Source organism: Mauremys mutica, chromosome 7 (genome assembly GCF_020497125.1).
Source record: "Mauremys mutica isolate MM-2020 ecotype Southern chromosome 7, ASM2049712v1, whole genome shotgun sequence".
Classification (NCBI taxonomy): domain Eukaryota; kingdom Metazoa; phylum Chordata; order Testudines; family Geoemydidae; genus Mauremys; species Mauremys mutica.
In genome coordinates this window covers 124830850-124850179 of record NC_059078.1, presented here as the reverse complement: position 1 = coordinate 124850179, position 19330 = coordinate 124830850, and the positions used below count along the sequence as shown (strand labels likewise).

Genomic DNA, 19330 nt, shown 5'->3' with positions numbered 1-19330 from the left:
ACTCCATACTCTAGAAGAGTGGCGTAGACATCTAACACTGAGCACCCTCCTCTGCCCCAGACTGCAGCAATACATCTGCTAATGGCCCAATGATTCTGTTGCTATTTTGGATGTATACATTTCATTAATACTGTCACATATACGCACGTTACATTTCACACTGACTCTAGGCCTGCATATAGTTATCGCTCTCACACAAGAGTGCGAAAGATGCTTTTCGAACACACTACATTAATATAGAACGAGACATGGCAGTTTAGTACAGCAGCTCCACACTCTCTTCCTACATGGCTCCTGCAATGTGTGGTTAAAAAGGAGGCACACGTCTTCAGTGACATTAACCACTCGACTGTAAACCATAATTGTTTATATCCCCAGACTATATGTTTTGTATGATTCCATCTCAGCAATACATACTGCATGTCCCTCAACACAGGACTTGTGTCTGTGATAATTTACCAGCGATGTGAGAGAGACAGTGAAGGAACGGTTCCCCTCCCACTAAACCAGTTAACAGCTCTCACCCCCCCCCCAATTGCTTTTATGTTTTATTCTTATATAAAAGCAAACTGGGGGATTTAAGAGAAAACCAAACCAAAGCCACTTTACACAGTCTTTTTCACTTCCCTGGATAATTACCGCAGTCTTGTGTCAAAGAAGATGCAGGAAAAATGGGGGGTTAGCGATGGGAATGCTCACCATTCTGTGCTGGAGAGCTCTGGGAGGCTTTTTTGCTTCCCTTAGGCAGAATGCCCCTTACTACTGCTCCTGAGCCAGAGCGACTTTGCTTCGCCCCTTGCTCTGAGCTGTGCCTACCAGGAATGAGCTAGTCCTAAACGCATGTATTCAGAAGTTACACCAAGTGCTCTGCTAAGTGCGCAACATGTTAGAGCTTGACTGAACTAGAAGTGACAAAGGAAATCTATTCTTTTATGAAATCATGGTCCATTGACATGCACCCTGAGCCTGCTCCCAGTAAGTTAATGGCAAAACTCCCATAAAACTTCCCTGGTGCAAGACTGGGCCCTTCACTTCTGATAAGAGACACGTGAACATTCCGCCAACAGCACTGTCAGTTACAGGGTTTAAAAATGTCCACAGTTGGAGCTTGAAAGATATCCTCAGTCCAGGGCTCACCCCTTTGAAACCTGCTTCCTCTGATGGCTGTTTAGGAGTTTGACTTATGCAGCATTGGACCTGTTTGGACAGGCTTTGACTAACTTCTATGATAGGAGACAGGGTTTTGATTGTTGTTGACATGCTAGGGGTTCTACTATGTTATGCTGTAACTGAATAGGCTAATGAAAAGGTGCCCAGGTGGGGAGATAAATTAACACGTGATCTTGATTAATTATGTGCTGAAGTAATAAACCAAGGGTTACACACCATCGTGCGAGGCATTGTACCAGCCTGTAACATCCTTTATTTAAACAACAGTAATAATAATAATAATACCTACTTCTTAGCACTTTTCATCAGTAAATCTCAACATGCTTTGCAAAGGATGTCAATATCATTATTCCCATTTTGCAGATGTAAGCAGGGTCTGAATGAATGCTTCCCTGACAGCGAGCGGGGGGAAGGCGGGGGAAGAGACTTGGGTGTGTTTATATCTGTGGTTCTCAAACTTTTGTTCTGGTGACCCCTTTCACATTGCAAGCGTCTGAGTGCGACCCCCCCTTATAAATTAAAAACACTCTTAAATATATTTAACACCATTATAAATGCTGGAGGCAAAATGTGGTTTGAGGTGGATGCTGACAGCTCGCGACCCCGCCATGTAATAACCTTGTGACCCCCCCTCAGGGGTCCTGACCTCCAGATTGAGAACCTCTGGTTTATGTACATACAGTTTGCTCCTGCTCTGCTTAGATACCCAGCACATAGAGCAGTGTCGAAGTAATCCATTTTGGCGGGTGTTGGGTACAAATCACTTTAGTACTGAATGCAGGGGTAGTGAAATGCTGTTACCAAAATGTAATTATTTTGGGAATACAGGGAAGCAGGACTGTGCTTAACCTGTCCAGGAGCAGTGAGTTACATGGCCCTGTGGTGCCCAGGCTCCAGCAATATTCAGGGCCCGAGGGTCCGGCTCCATCAATGTATTGGGCCGGGTGTCTCCCCCGGCCCTGGCTGCCGCCCCCGCCGAGTGTCCCCTGGGCCCCACTTGCTGCCCCCCCAGGCCCTGGAGCATCCCTGTCTCAAGCCTCTGCTGCACTCCGCTCTGCAGGCTCCCAGCATCAACTGCTGTCCCAGGGTCCTAGTGCCCCCCATTCCTTAGTGCCAGGGCAGCCTGCCCCTGCCCTTCCACCTTGGATCCTTCCCTTTTCCAGAAGAACCTCCTACCTGCAGTCACTGCTCCTGCCCCACGCTGGGCAATGGGCAGCCACACCCCCCATCCCCAGTGAGACTACAGTGAGGGGCAGCAGCAGGGGAGGAGGCACACATGTGATGGCAGCCCCACCACCACCCCCGACACCCACCACAGGGGAGGTGAGGGGCTTCCTGGACCAGAGAGGGGCCCTAGGAACATGTGCAGTTACAGTGGTGCGAGGTGAGTGTGCTGCTGGGGGGGGGGGGAAGGGGCCCCTCCCCCGGAGCTCACTGCTGCCGGCAGGGAGAGGGCTGGGGGGAGTCCTCCTCTCTGGCCGCAGCCCCAGGGCAGCCAGTCTACACCCCAAACTCCTCATCCCTAGCCCTGCCCCACCCCAGAGCCCACACCCCCAGCCAGAGCCCTAACTGCCCCCACCCCAACCCTCTGCCCTAGCCCCCTCCCACACCCAAACCCGTCATCCCCAGCCCCAGCCAGAGCCCTCATCCCCCCTGCACCCTAACCCTCTGCCCCAGCCAGAGCCCCCTCCTGCATCATGAACTCTCATCCCTGGCCCCACCCCGCAGCCCTCACTCCTGCACCCCAACCCTCTGCCTGAGCCCCTCCCACACCCCAACCCCCTCATCACCAGCCCCACCCCAAAGTCCCCCAAGTGGGAGGGGATGCAAGCGCTTTGGAGGACAGGATTAGTATTCAAACTGATCTTGACTAATTGAAGAAATAGGATGAAATTCAATATAGACAAATGCAAAGTATTACTCTTAGGAAGGAATATCCAACTGCAAAAATGTAAAATGGGAAATGATTGCCTAAGAAGGAGAACTTCAGAAAAGGATCTGGGGTTATAGTGGATCATAGACTAATACGAGTCAACAATATAATACTTTTGCAAAAAAAGTGAACATCATTCTGGGATGTATTAGCAGGAGTGTTGTAATTAAGACACAAGGAGTAATTCCTGCACTCTGATCAAACTGATAAGGCCTCAGTTGGAGTACTGAGTCCAGTTCTGGGCACCACACTTCAAAAAAAGATGTGGACAAACTGTTGCTCTCCTCTGGACTTTCTCCAAAAATGATTAAAGGTCCAGAAAAATGACCTATAAGAAAAGACTAAAAAAAAATTGGGTTTGTGTAGTCCGGAGAAGAGAAGATTGAGCGGGGACATGATAACAGTCTTCACGTATGTAAAAGGTTGGTGTACAAGGAGGGTGATAAATCGTTCTCCTTAACCTCTGAGGATAGGACAAGAAGCAATGGGCTTAAATTGCATCAAGGGAGATTTAGGTTGGACATTAAGAAAAACTTCCTAACTGTCAGGGTAGTTAAGTACTGGAACAAATTACCTAGGGAGGTTGTAGAATGTCTGTCACTGGAGGTTTTTAAGAACAGCTTAGACAAATACTTGTTAGAGGTGGTCTAGATAATACTTAATCCTGCCTCAATGCAGAGGACTGGACTAGATACCTATCAAGATCCCTTCCAGTCCTACATTTCCATGATTCTATGATAATGCATTCTAGCCAATTGTGCAATGCTGTACATGGGGTTTTGCAGAGGAAGTACTCCTTCCTGACCACGCCTGGGAAAACTATTTTTAGTGAGCATAATAGTTCTTTGTACTCACAGTGCCTTTCATTCAAGGATCACAAAGTGCTTTTGAAAAGAAGAGACAATATTATTCTTACTCTACAGTTTTGTTTGATAATAAAATTATCCAGCCCTTTTAAAAAATCAGTCCCGGTATTTGTCCAATCTTCTCTAACAGTGAATCCCACAAGTTGCATACAAAGCTAGCTGTGCTTAATTTTAGAAATCACTTTTGGTTTTAGTTGGTTTTTTTTAAAGTTAATTCTGTGTGATTTTGGGGAAAAGACGCAACACAACAAAACAAACAAAACACCAGGAAAATTAATCAATCCCTGAAATAGAATAAACTTTTTGAAAGGTAAAGCTTTGACAAGAACAGATGTTCAAGAATCTGTTCCGAAACCAAGCGGTGCTGAAAGTTACTAATCAAGTTGTGGTGGGAGCCAATCTCTTGCATGTAAAATTTCAGGCCTTTTGGGGGAAAAAAACAGATGTCCAATTTGCTTAGCCAGCAAAGTTTGGAATAGAGAAGTGCTAGAAAATGTTTTGCAAGGTATGATGGTCTTAAAAAGAGAAATCCAGTTGTTTCCGAAAAAGTGATGCTACAGAGCTTAAAGAGGTGCTGACAGATTGCAAGGTATGTCTTTGAACTGGCTTTGACGACAGATCTTTCCAATCGGCTCAAAGAGGAAGAAGCAGCACCTATCTGAATTGTTTGGTCATCTTAATGGATTTGCAATGAAATAAAGCTGTACTTAGGATGCAAAATCTGGCGTTGGTCTCGAAATGAAGTGTCTAAGAAACCTCAATATTTCATAGAATCATAGAATATCAGGGTTGGAAGGGACCTCAGGAGGTATGTAGTCCAACCCCCTGCTCAAAGCAGGACCAATCCCCAACTAAATCTTCCCTCCAGGTCTGTGTCAAGCCTGACCTTAAAAACCTCTAAGGAAGGAGATTCCACCACCTCCCTAGGTAACCCATTCCAGTGCTTCACCTCCCTCCTAGTGAAAAAGTTTTTCCTAAAATCCAACCTAAAACTCCTGCACTGCAACTTGAGACCATTACTCCTTGTTCTGTCATCAGGTACCACTGAGAACAGTCTAGCTCCATCCTCTTTGGAACCCCCTTTCAAGTAGTTGAAAGCAGCTATCAAATCCCCCCTCATTCTTCTCTTCTGCAGACTAAACAATCCCAGTTCCCTCAGCCTCTCCTAAGTCATGTGCCCCAGACCCCTAATCATTTTTGTTGCCCTCCACTGGACTCTTTCCAGTTTTTCCACATCCTTCTTGTAGTGTGGGGGCCAAAACTGGGCAGTATTCCAGATGAGGCCTCACGTATGTCAAATAGAGGGGAATGATTACATCCCTCGATCTGCTGGTAATGCCCCTACTTATACAGCCCAAAATGCCGTTAGCCTTCTTGGCAACAAGGGCACACTGTTCACTCATATCCGGCTTCTCGTCCACTGTAACTCCTAGGTCCTTTTCGCAGAACTGCTTCCTAGCCATTTGGTCCCTAGTCTCTCTTTTCTTGTCCACCAATGTTGCAGGGTTTTTTAGAAGACTTCATCAATTAATGTACTAATTTTGTAGTCACAGGATGCATCTCTAGTCAACAGCGACAAAGAGTCCTGTGGCACCTTATAGCCTAACAGAAGTATTGGAGCATAAGCTTTCGTGGGTGAATACCCACTTCGTCAGACGCTTATGCTCCAATACTTCTGTTAGTCTACAAGGTGCCACAGGACTCTTTGTTGCTTTTTACAGATCCAGACTAACACGGCTACCCCTCTGATACTCTAGTCAACAATCCTCCTGGAGTAGCGACTGGACCATCCATGACTATTAGCAAAGATAGTCAATCATGCAGCCCTATGATCTGCGTGTCCGTAGGCCTCTGACTGCCAGAAGCTGGGACTGAATGACAGGGGATGGATCACTTGACAATTGCCCTGTTCTGTTCATTCCCTTTGAAGCATCTGGCATTGGCCACTGTCAGAAAACAGGATACTGGGCTAGATGGACCACTGGTTTGACCCAGCATGGCCATTCTTTTGGACATCATCCAGCAACATATCAACCAGGCAGAGCCATACATGACAAAAAATGAAACCAATGCCATTTCCCTGAAAGTCCCCTCTCAAGAATGCTTTCTAAAGATGAAAAACTTTGGCTTAAGGATGAGGTTTTCCAGGAAACTGGGCTAGGTTACACTTAGAGTATTTTCTCAGAATTCTTCTGTCAAGAGCCACAGGAAGACAGCTGGGATTTGTTGTGCTTGTGGCAGAAACTGGGGTGCAGCCCACAAACCCAACAGATATTGGGGATCTGTTGGGGATCCAGGGCTATCCATATGGATATCCAGTGCCTTTGCACTAACCATGGGGACTCCTGCAGTTCTCTGATGCTCTGGGAGAGGAGCTGCACTGCCAGGGCCTCCTCAAAACTAGCACCCACCCCTAGACCTCCATTTTAAAGGGGGTTCCCCAACATACAAGAAATTTCCCAGGAAAGTTAAACTTATATGTGTGACTGCTCAGAATTAAACTTGCTGCTGGACACTTAACTTTTGCATTTCTTGCCTTATTTTTATTTTTGCTGGACAAGTGTAATATTGCTTCAACACAGTTTTCTACAGGAGATGTGTGTTAAGAGTCAGAGTAGACATTAAACACCCTTTTCAGAATTTTGGGTTTAGATTAAGGCACAGTTTACAACAGAATGCAGCTGTGCACCAAGATCCTGCACTACATTGGATACACGATATTTCACTGCTGCATCTCTAAAACAATTTGTTATTACACACCAATCACTTAGTGCAAACACTTGGAAATATTTCAAAAGCACAAAAGAGCTTTTTTTCTTGGTACAGTACACACAATAAGATGTGGTGGGTAGACTAGCAGCAATGGGGTAAGAAATGGGTCCCCCAGCTCTATCTCTGAATGCTCCGTCACTCTGAATACTGTCAAACTCAGCTCTATAAATCTGTGACTTTAGATATAGCTACGAAACCCATAAAACACCCTGCGCCCCTCAACACTGAACGATGGCCATTGCCAGTTAGATTAATTGTGCTCCAGATATGTAACAAGCCAGATATTTGTGCTCCAGATACTTGTAACAAGCCAGCAGCAATCCAGTCAGTAAGTTATCAACAGGAGAGCTGGCTGTACATTTTCTCTCCCCCCTTAGGAGCTGTAGCATACGTATCAGGCACACTGCTGGCATTTATTACACTACATCTTTTGCTATGGGGTTTTGTAAGCAAATTGTCTCCCCCATGCAATCATAAGGCTAGTTTTGTTTGGGCTGCTTCTGTCTTTGGATACCTTGCCAAGTTACAGATTCCCAGGGCTGGGGGTGAGGGATGAAATACTAATGGAGAACGATTTGGTTTAATTCATTGTGGTTATTGCACCAACTCATTCCAAAAAGGAAACAAAGCTCATATCCAGAACTCCAGAGAACCATCAAAAACTCAAAACACATGGTGTACAGGCTCAGTTACAAGTACAATAAACAAAGCTTTATTGGCTAATGTATCTTGTCCAAACTTAACCTGACAGGATCTCATAACAGCATGAAGTAGTGATTTCTCGATGAGCAGAATACCAGTGGGTGAAAGCGTTACTAGCAGACACTGCTGTTTAGTTAAACAGAGCACCCTTTCAGAACTCACATTGTACAACACAGGCTAGCCACCACCCTTACCTGCATAGCACCGTCTCCTATAGCTCGGCGGATTTCCCTCAGCGTCTGATAGTGTTCTAGAAGGTGATCGCCACATATTATGTCCACCTGTGAACAAATATAAGAGAGTCAAAAGTGCATCCTCTCTCTTGCTTAGGGAAGATTATCCGGGTTTTTAGAACTTACTCATCAATGTTATATCAGAGCACCCGAGACTCGGTACTTATATTAATAAAGTGAATCTAGTGCTGGCGAGAGGTGTTTGATTAACAGCCCTGGAGATGAACGTCCTTTCAGCGTTTGTTCATCAAATAGACATAGCATGAGCAGCAGCAAGGCAAGTTTCCTTATACTACCCTGACAATTGGCCTCAATTCTAACCTACAGGGGCCACTTCTAGAAGGTAGTTTATTGTCTGCCTCCCATTCATTACTTGACTCCCCTGGTGAAAAAGGCATGAAAGAGGCTTTTTACTGGCAGCCTGTGATATGGACTTACTGGGAACTCTACTGAGATTCACGACTCATTTCACATAGGACACTGGTACTAAAAACAAGGGGCCAGTAACATTCCATTCCCAGAATCATCCAACAGCTCCAGAAAAGTGAGCTCTCTGGGGCAAGAACTGTCTTTTTGTTCTGCATTTGTACAGCACCTAGCACAATGAGGTTCTGGTCCACGACTGGGCTATGTGCTATGGTAACATAAATAATAAACGAGTAAATTCTCTGTGACAGACAGCAAATGAAATACTATACCCCACCACCCCCCATGGAGAAAATGTGTTAATATTTATGCCTCATAGGACAGTGTTCCCGTTTGGAAGAAATGGTTTGAAGCAAACAGGACTTGGGAGGGGTAGATCACGGCATGATGCTCTCAGCAAGCACATTACACACTCTCCACTCCAAAAATGATCAATTCTTTAGTAATGCAAGTGAATGAAGGGCAGGCTCAGCAATTCCCAGCAGCAACCTCTACTGCAGCACAGCTAAGCCCGTGACATGGTGTTCACTTCTTTTAAGCAACTTTCCAAAAAGCAACCACTTGGAAAATATCGTGTGTGTGTGGGGGGGGAGAGCCGAGAAAGAGGGTCTTTTAAACCGAGTCATTTTGAGCAGAATGCCGTATTTTTGTAATTCAGTTGCATTTATTTTTTCACAAAACTACTACTACGTATTTATCAGGTGATACCAGGGCATACTTTAAACTGGGACATTAACATTTCAGGTAAAAGGAGCAAGGACACAACATTCCCCCACTGGCTCCAAGTTTTAGACATAGGAATGAGGGGTGGAATCTCCCCTATAAATTAGCTGCCTGGATTTCCTAGTTTGGTCAATTGACAAGGGCTGGGCAAAGAGAGATGTTCTGTAGCTTTCTCAATGTGAGCTTAGTCATGTCAATGATCTCAGAGGGTACTGTAATATCATTGTATCTGCTCTGGTGCGCACATACACCTGCTGCAGCAGGACAAAACTAAGTTGTTTTCAGTGCTTTACCTATGTAACTGGTCTGGATTTTTGTTTCATACTTGCTGGGTTATTTTTCTTTTTAAATCCGCATCAGCGATCAAAGATCAAGAACTAAAGCAAAGACAAAGAACTGTGGCCCTCTCTAAAGGGCTGAGCATGGCTTTGGGATCCAGGAACTCATGAGTTCAGGGCCCTGTATGCCCCAGGTCCAACAGCAAATGGATGGCCAAGTGTCTTAACCTCTTTAGGTGTTACCATTCCCTCATCTGTAAAACTGGGATAATTACAAATACTTTGCTCAACTCACAAGAGGTTGAGAATTTTAAGCAGCGGTTATAAAGTACTTTGAACTTGTAAACCACTAAGTATTACTTCTGCTTTTAATGCCTAGAAGGAACCCAGTGAGCAAAAATTAATCTGGACATTAAAATAATTTTGATAAATTACTGATTCTGATACTAATCTAAGACTTTTTTTTAAATTACCCACATCTCATTGAGACATTAAAGAGACCAAATATATAGACTTCAAATAATCACTTAGATTTTTTTTATTTATAGTCTGTTTCTGCACAATTATTCCTCCTCCATTCCCAAATTAACTACTAAATAGCATACTATTAGTGCAGAAGAGAGACAAGCCTAGCCTTTGCCACTTGTTCTCGTGACGTGCGCTGGTAACTGCTCTTGGATTACTGCCCTAAATTCTAACTTTCTTTTTTAAACTGGGTAAGGCATTGAGAGCCCAATCCTGCTCCCACTAAAGTCAATGGGAATCTTGCCATGGCTTTCAATAGAAGCAGATCAAGACCTAAAGCAGGACTAGCTGCATATTAACTGGGGGGAGAGAGAGAGAGAGAGAGAGGGGAAGAGGAGAAATCCATATAAGTAGATAGTTGAAAATGTTGGTCTTTATATAATAGAAAAAATACAACAATTTGTTCCTTTAAAAGGACATAAATTAACACAATGGTAATTCTTGGCAATTTTAAAATAACTGAAAATGACCATTTGTTTGGAAATACCATACCATCTGGAAAAACACCTTGATGTTGACCCTGCTGCTGCAGATTCAGATGAGAATCACTGATGAATCAGTGGCTTTTAATTAATTATTGCGGAGCAGTTTTCACATCCACCTCCTTGGAGTGCTCTGAATACCAAATGCCTAATTCCACCATTTCAGCATTAGGCCCCAAAGTTCTCCCTACTAATTGCTGCCCTAGTATTCATTCCACTTGTGCAAGAATAAAAGGGACAGAAGTGCAGAATGGAAAAAGGCCAATATAATTTATGCCCAAAATCTTGTTCCAACAGCATGTGCAGTATAGGTGCAAATCTACTGTAGCCTGGTGTCCCACTGAAGTCCTTGTGCCATAAGGAAATTAATATATTATAGATAAAAAAAGAGCTACCATTAACACAAGCGCTATAAATCTAGTTCAGGCTTCAGACTTGACTAACTGGTAAAACTGGAGCCAATTAGTACTAAGCTACTGAGACAGCTGTGACTTTAATTAGTTTGACCTTGTGATGAAAAGGAAAGATTGAGGTGTTACTGCTGAGTAACCTTAATAATCACTCACGCTAAAGCAGAGTTAACAAAAGCAGCCTATTATACCATTTATTTTCATTAGATGGCATATTTGTTGCATGCAAAAACTACTTTTTTTGAAAGTCACAATACCTGACAAATACAAACTAATACCTACTGTTAAAGATGAAGAAAAATAATTTGAGAGATTATTATACAATGCACCAAAATTGATGTAGTCATACCAGGGATGAATTTGCTCCAATTAGTGTTAGAAGTCAACTGAGTGGTTCTGTGTAAATACAGTTATCCAAGAGATAAGGTAAAAACAAAATAAAAAGCACTAGAGGTTTAGCTTTTGATATGTGGATGGCTACGAGGTGTGGATTTGATTACAAGATCAGGGAAATAGTGATATATGGATTTGATTATTCAAATAGTTGACTAAAACCTTCCGTTTCCTTTCAACTGTTGTCATTATGATCTTACTATGCACCTGATATAATCATCTCTGGGACTAAAGTAGGCATAATTACAGAGAGACTGCATCAGCAGATACACCATATGTGCACAGACTTCCAATTACTCCCCAAAGGGAGATATTTACATGCATGCTTTCAGAAAAAACATACCTGATTATGGAACATTTCTACCCCACAAACCACATTTGCACACTCAAAGCAGCTGAGCTGCTGGTTTCCTCTTTGGTATCAGGTGATTTGTTCCACCACCTTTGTCAAGAAAGGATAATGATGCCATTGGATGATCCCACTGGAAATAGTATATAACAGTAACTAGTTGTAAAATAATGAGAGGCTTGGGTTCCCACTCCATTGTTAGGAAAAGCAAAATTACACACACACATATTTGATACCAAGACCAGTTACCTTAGATAAATACCTAAGATAACTCAATGTTTTAGATATTCAGTCTAATCTAGAAATAAAGTCTCTGAAAAGTAGTATGCTTGGAATTGCTAGTAAGCATTAAAGCCTCTGAGAAAATGATTCAAACGTCAGTGGAAAAAACAAGTTCCAATGAGATAAAGCTGAATATTCAAGAGGCACCTTGTAATTAGAAATGTATGCGTTCAGACAGACAAAACTAGTCATTCCCCAAGGCACTAAGGTCAAAACAAAGCATCAATAAAAGTAATAAACGGGTTGAGGGATAAAAAATTAAGTCTTAACCTTTCAGATGACTAGGGAATTTGAACTAAAATCCATAAGCAAATTTAAATACAAAAGCTCAGCAAATAATCTGAAATCCTTCCTCAGAGATTCCAGGTGGGATTTTTTACTCAGATTCTTAAAAAGGTGCTTTATCATTTGAACAATTCCATTAACCTCAAGCCCCACCCCCATCAGATAGGATATCATTGGATGAAGGTCAAAGATAGCAAATAATCTGCCAATGCACAAATCTGGTCAAACAGCCTCAAGGTTAGTCAGCAGTTTGGGAGATTGGAAATGGCATACAGAACCTTTCACCTCTTGGTCGTTGGTTCAAAGATGACCCAGGTGGGTAATGACCAAAAGTACTTATCATCTGATAACCATTTTAGCAGTTTACTTGAGAGGAGTTGTACATTAGGAACTGAATTTGGTCACAACATTCACCATAATTGACACACTTATCAAAAGTCTCAACAGAGAGACTAAGGATGAAATCGATATGTTGGGGTTGACACACACAGGACATGTAATATATAAAGAGAGAGGTTTTTTCTTTTCTCCTCCCCAATCACACCTTCCTGAGGCCCAGGGAAAGCCAGATTCATCCCTGTGCCAGTCACAGTTTTCTACACATAAAAGTGATAAGACTGTAAAATTCAGTGTCTTTTGGCCTTGTAATGGGAGCTTTGGCAAGGGCAGATTCCCAGCTTCCCAACAGCACCCAGCACTTGCCTGTAGCCCAGGTAAGGCCCAAGATAAGAGATTTAAAGCTTGTGACATTTTTATATAGTGATGGTCTACTTCAGGTTCTTTTTAGAGGTTTCATTATTTCAAAGAGACATGCTGGAAGAGTAACAAAGTCAGGCAAAGGAGTTACATTAAAAGAGGCACAAAGCCAAAATATAAGCCCCACCCCCCGCCAAAAAAAAACACCCTCCAATATCCATGAACCAGTGACAGACATTTAAAAGCAAAGATGGTGAAGCAGAAAGGTTAGCAAAGCAAGAGGACCTCAGCGTAACAGAGACAAGGTGGGTGAGGAAATCTCTTTTATTGCACCAATTTCTGTTGGTGAAAGAGACATGCTTTCGAGCCATACAGAGCTCCCAGTGTCACAGTAAAATGCAAGGTGGTCCCAGAGCCTGGGCTCTCAAGCCCGAATGCTTAATTGCGGTGTAGACAATCTCTTAGCTCAAGCCCTGCAAGCCAGAGTCAGCTGGCATGGGAATGGGTTTTTAACTACAGTGCAGATAAACCTTAAGTAACACATGGGAATTGGTTCATGAAGAACTATAGTTGAATCACTAAGTAATAATGACTAAAATATAGGGTTGTCAATTAATCACAGTTAACTCACGCGATTAATGCAAAAAAAATTAAATGCAATTAAAAAAATTAATGGTAGTTTTATTCACACTGTTAAACAATAGAATACCAATTGAAATTTATTAAATATTTTGGATGTTTTTCTACATTTTCATATTTTGTGTTGTAATTGAAATCAAAGTGTATATTATTTTTTATTACAAATATTTGCAATGTAAAAATGATAAAAGAAATAGTATTTTTTAATTCACCTTATACAAGTACTGGAGTGCAATCTTTGTCATGAAAGTGCACCTTAGAAATGTAGATTTTTTTGTAACATAACTGCACTCAAAAACAAAACAATGCAAAACTTTAGAGCCTACAAGTCCACTCAGTCCTACTTCTTGTTCAGCCAATTGCTAAGACAAACAAGTTTGTTTACATTTACAGGAGATAATGCTGCCCACTTCTTATTTGCAATGACACCAGAAAATGAGAACAGTCATTTGCATGGCACTGTTGTAGCTGGCATTGCAAGGTATTTACGTACCAGTTATGCTAAACATTTGTATGCCCCTTCATGCTTCGGCCACCATTCCAGAGGACATTCTTTCATGTTGATGACGCTTGTTTAAAAAAATAATGCATTAATTAAATTTGTGACTGAACTCCTTGGGGAGAACTGTATGTCTCCTGCTCTGTTTTACCCACATTCTGCCATATATTTCATGTTATAGCAGTCTCAGATGATGACCCAGCACATGTTCATTTTAAGAACACTTGCACTGCAGATTTGACAAAACGCAAAGAAGGTACCAATGTGAGATTTCTAAAGATAGCTACAGCATTCAACCCAAGGTTTAAGAATCTGAAGTGCCTTCCAAAATCTGAGAGGGACAAGGCATGGAGCATGCTTTCAGAAGTCTTAAAAAAGCAACACTCCGATGAGGAAACTATAGAACCCAAACCACCAAAAAAGAAAAATCAACCTTCTGCTGGTGGCATCTGACTCAGATACTGAAAATGAACATATGTTGATCTGCACTGCTTTGGATTGTTATCAAGCAGAACCTGTCATCAGCATGGATGCATGTCCCCTGGAATGGTGTTTGAAGCATGAGGGGATAGATGAATCTTTAGCGCATCTGGCACATAAATATCTTGCGACGCCGGCCACAACAGTGCCATGAGAACACCTGTTCTCACTTTCAGGAGACACTGTAAACAAGAAGTGGGCATCATCATCTCCTGCAAATGTAAACAAGCTTGTTCGTCTGAGCGATTGGCTGAACAAGAAGTAGGACTGAGTAGAATTGCAGGCTCTAAAATTTTACATTGTTTTATTTTTGACTGCAGTTATTTTTTGTACATAATTCTACATTTGTAAGCTCAACTTTCATGATAAAGAGAACTTGTATTAGGTGAATTGAAAAATACTATTTCTTTTGTTTGTTTTTTTACAGTGCAAACACTTGTAATCAAAAATAAATATAAACACTTTGTATTCTGTGTTGTAACTGAAATCAATATATTTGAAAATGTAGAAAACATCCAAAAATATTTAAATACATGGTATTCTATTATTGTTCAACAGTGCGATTAATTGCAATTATTTTTTTTAATCTCTTGACAACCCTACTCAAATATAATTCAGTTCAACATTTTTGGTACAGGGATCATACCAATGACTTGTACTGACATACTAGACTTTAGAAAGGGGGAATTAATAATAAAAATAAACAATGAGGAAGACAATCAATCAACAACCTTCAAATCAGAAGTGAGGAAATTAAAAATCCTTAAACTCAGCATGGAGATTACAATACATTCTATAGTACAGCCCCAGAAAATGGGTAGTATACCCCTAAACAAAAAGGGAAGCCAACATAGCTAAATGGTAAGGCTCAAGCAGTTGTTTGAGTCAAACAGGCATTCTTTAGAAAATGGAAATGCAGCCCACATGAAGCCAACAGAAAGACGCACAAACTATGGTAGGTGAAATGAAAGATGGAAATCAGGAGGGCTGAGTGGGACTTGGACAAGAGAAAGAAATTAAAACAAACAACAAGAAATTCCTTAAGTGTTTTTGAAGCTTGCAGGAGCATGATTAAGTAGGCTTGGATTTTTTTAACATGTAAAAAACTAGCAATATATATTAAGATAAAACCTCAGAGGAGGAGAAGGATACAGTTTGGAATTGTGATTGAAAAAGATGCTCAGAGTCAATATTTTAGTTCTATCTCATTGGTAAATAAATGTGGGACACTGAATTATAAATTTAGAAATCAAGCCAAAGTAGAGACACTAAAAACTTTCATGCCTTTATCAAAGTCATAATTAATAACTATTACTCCTTTAATACTCTCCAAGGAGGTCTGCCAGAGAATGTACATTGTTACAATTTCTCAATCCACTGCCAAAATTTTAGATAGCAAACCAATAAAAAACAGTCATGCCACTCTTGTATATTTGTACGTTTAAAATATCTTTCACGTGGCTTTATATCTTATTTCCCCAAAGACATCTGTCTGCACTGATTTATATTCAGCCTATTAGTTTTACAATATGTGTTTTATCATCCATCATGGAAAACTAAAGTAAGACATGATCCATCAGTCTATTGATCTTCATTGGCACATCTGGCTCCTCTCTCTAGGCATCTTTACCAACAGACGGCCAGCTTCAGTTCTGAATACTGTACCAAGATGACAGCTCGACATTTATGCCCCTTGTGTGCCACACTAGTTAGGGACAGTTTTCAGATTTATTTTTTACATTTGAACAATACACTGTATACTCTGCTTCCTTTGTCCAAAACACTTAACTCCGCTCTGCACCCTTATGGAACTATTTTCATCTGTGTCTGAATGCACTCCAGAGTCACTATGGATTTGGGGCATTAAGAATGCTACAGAAAGTTATTACACGCTTTCAGTAACCACAAAGATTGGAAACGTCTCATTTTCTACTTGGGTAGAAAGGATCTGATATGGGAAAAAAAATAAAACCAAAAACCCAAACATACATACAGAGTGGCTAACTTCCCCTTCAGACCGACAACTCTTGCACAGAAAAGCCAAGGAGTTTAGAAGCATCTAAAGAGTGCAAGAGCTGTCTTGCCACAACATTATTCAAAAATGGAAGATCGGATACCAGTTGATATTTGACCAGATCAACGTCAAGCGATGGCTTCTTATGAAAAGGCTACACTAAATGTTTCCTTCAAAGCAATAAAGCAGATTGCCATTTGTCTACCAACAAGGGACCTCATACTTTCCCGCTGACCTTCATCAGACAGCAGGGAAATATATTCGAGCACAGGTATGGCACAACATTCTCCGATACCTCGGTAAATGACATTGGCTAAAATAGCAGAGAAGACTTAGCACATGACCTCGTTCTGTCCCCACATGAGGATGCAGAGAGCCTGCCCCAAATATAATTAATATTTCCACAAAATCACAAGACGTTTCCTCCCAACGTGAGTATTCAGACCAGCCACCAAGCAAGGCTTATCCTACGTACAACATGAAGCAGAACTGCTGTCTGAAAACTGCAGATGCTATAGTGAAGGGAGTGAACCACTTCTTTCTCTCCCACTCATCCACAGTATTAGAATTAAACACTTTTATGCTCCAAGCAATCAACCTCAGGCTGACTTTCCTTATGTTTTAACTACATTTTCATTTCATGAAACAGGAGTGCATCACCCCATGCCAATCTGTGTCATTTTCAATGGCTTACTATCATTCCCTCCATTTCAAAATTGCCCTCCTGGTTTTCCAAAGTTCTCCACAGACTCAGTTTGCATCTACTGGCTTAGAAATTGCTTCCAAAGCTCTAGTCTTGGTCTTCCCTTTCTCTTTTCTCCATGATTTTCCACACCCAGGTATATGTTGCAAAAGGGTGTCAGACTTTTAATTAAGGAACCCCATTCATCTGGAACTCTTCACCTTCATCTCCAAGCCATCAAGTCAAGTCTTATTTTAACACCTTTTTTCTGTTTAACTGAAAATGGACTCTCTAGGATATTTTGTAATGCTGCGTAAGTGAGACAGAGCATGGTTTGACAGATAAAGGAAAGGACTGAGAGTAAGGACTCAAATTTCAGTTCCCAAAACTGCTGTTAACTTGATGTATTATGCTGAACAAGTCACTTCCTCGCCTGTGCATCAACTTTCGCGTCTTTAAAAACGAGGATACCAAGATGAATCTTTGTCAAACCATGGAGAAATTCTGATGACAGCAGCATTATTTTAGATAAAGGTATGGAACGGGATCTTTATATGGTATCAAAAGTGCAGCTGGAGAAGCTGAGGCATGAAGGTGAAGTGACTTGCTGAATATCAGAGAGAGTAGCAGAACTGGGAATAGAAACCAAGAGTACTGACCTCCAGTCCCTTTGAAAGTTTAACTCTAGAGCCATGATTTTGTTTAATTACTTTTCTAAGTGAAGCAGTGTTTGTGCTCTGAAAGAGAAGAATTACTTCAAAAAGAGTCACATCACCAGCACTTAAAAAAACAACAGAAAAACCCACAACCCTGTGAACATAATTCATTAAGACAAAAGCAAGAACATCATGTTGCTGTAGTGACATCTTAGTGAGTTTCCATAAAACGACACCAAATTAAGGTCCCCAGAGACTCCTAATCCCAGGGCTATAAAGTCATAAAGAATTGTCCCTGGTACATATTTCTGCTGGTCAGATGGTTACTGCAGCTGCCTTTACTGAAAGATCCATAGAACAGCAAGGAGGGACTAAATGAACAAGTGTATAGCCACACCACTTCATTATATTGTAGTTACAATATACTGGATACATGGCAGCATCTCAAGTAAACGTAGGCAAATATTTGAATGCAAGAGATTACAGTTGTGAGCAGTGAACACATGGTATTTTCGTCACGTGTATCAGAACAGAATGGCAGAAACAAATACAGTAACTCCTCACTTAATATCGTCCAGTTAACATTGTTTCGTTGCTGATCAATTAGAGAATGTGCTTGTTTAAAGTTGTGCAATGCTCCCTTATAATGTTGTTTGGCAGCCACCTGCTTTGTCCACTGCTTGCAGGAAGAGCAGCCCATAGGAACTAGCTGATGGGGGCTTAAAACCAGGGTGGACCGGCAGCCCCCCATCAGCTCCCCTAAGTTACCTGTGTGGCAGCCGGCCCAGCAGGCTATCAGTTGCCGGGCAGTTCAGCTGTCCCTCCCCACACTGCCGTGTGCTGCTCCTGCTCTCTGCCTTGGAGCTGCTTCCGGGAGCCTCCTGCTTGCTGTGTGTGGGGGGGGGAGGGGGGAAGAGGGGTTTTAATGTCAGGGTGTCCCCCTCCCCCTGTTCCTGCTCTCCGCTCCTGCCCCCCATCTCCACAGAGCCGTGTACTTAGAGTGGGGTCAGACTACTTAAAGGGGCAATGCTTGCGTCTCTCACACATGATGTGCGTCTCTCACACATGATGTATGTCTCTGTCTCTCCCTCCCTCCCTCTCTCTCATGCTCTCTCTCACACACACACACACTGTGTGTGTGTCTGTTTCTGCCATGAGGTGTCTCCTCCCTCCATTCGTGCTGCCTTGTAGAGTGTGAGGCTACATTAACAACAATTGTTAACTCTTGAGGGCTTAGCCGAGTGCTAGTTCATCATTTAGCAGTAAGGCATTCCCTGGGAAATATCCCACCCTCTGACTCCTCCACCTCAACCAAGCTTCACAATCATCATCACTGTGTACCAGTATTAAATTGTTTGTTTAAAACTTATACTGTGTATTTGTGTATACATATACACACACACACACACACAAAATATAGTCTTTTGTCTGGCGAAAAAAATTTCCCTGGAACCTAACCCCCCCACCCCGATTTACATTAATTCTTATGGGGAAATTGGATTTGCTTAACATCGTTTCACTTAAAGTAGCATTTTTCAGCAACATGACTACAACATTAAGTGAGGCGTTACTGTACACTAAAATGCTCAGAGAATGACAAGCCCTTCAATGAAACACAAGTAACGCTTCCACACTGCAAACAGGCTTGGGTTAGAGTCAGAGCAATGCACCTGCCCCTCACAGTATGGAAAAACTGGCCATTGTGCTGTTTAGCTCGTTATACCCCATATAGATTTTTTTCTAAATCTCTTGGCAAGGTGTTTTTTGGCTGCTCTTAGCAGAAAATATTCCAATAGCCACACTGTCATTTCAAAGATCCAGGGGTCACCATGCCA

The 19330-nt window shown here is 41.9% G+C and overlaps 1 protein-coding gene across 1 annotated transcript in view; it reads right to left on the bottom strand.

The window, feature by feature from the left end:
• PCGF6 (polycomb group ring finger 6) overlaps positions 1–19330 on the bottom strand; it is a 53589-nt gene that overhangs the window by 2459 nt on the left and 31800 nt on the right. Inside the window, exon 9 of the mRNA XM_045024899.1 lies at positions 7638–7724. Within this exon, the coding sequence (XP_044880834.1) occupies positions 7638–7724 (87 nt within the window). The remainder of the gene's footprint in view (positions 1–7637; positions 7725–19330) is intronic.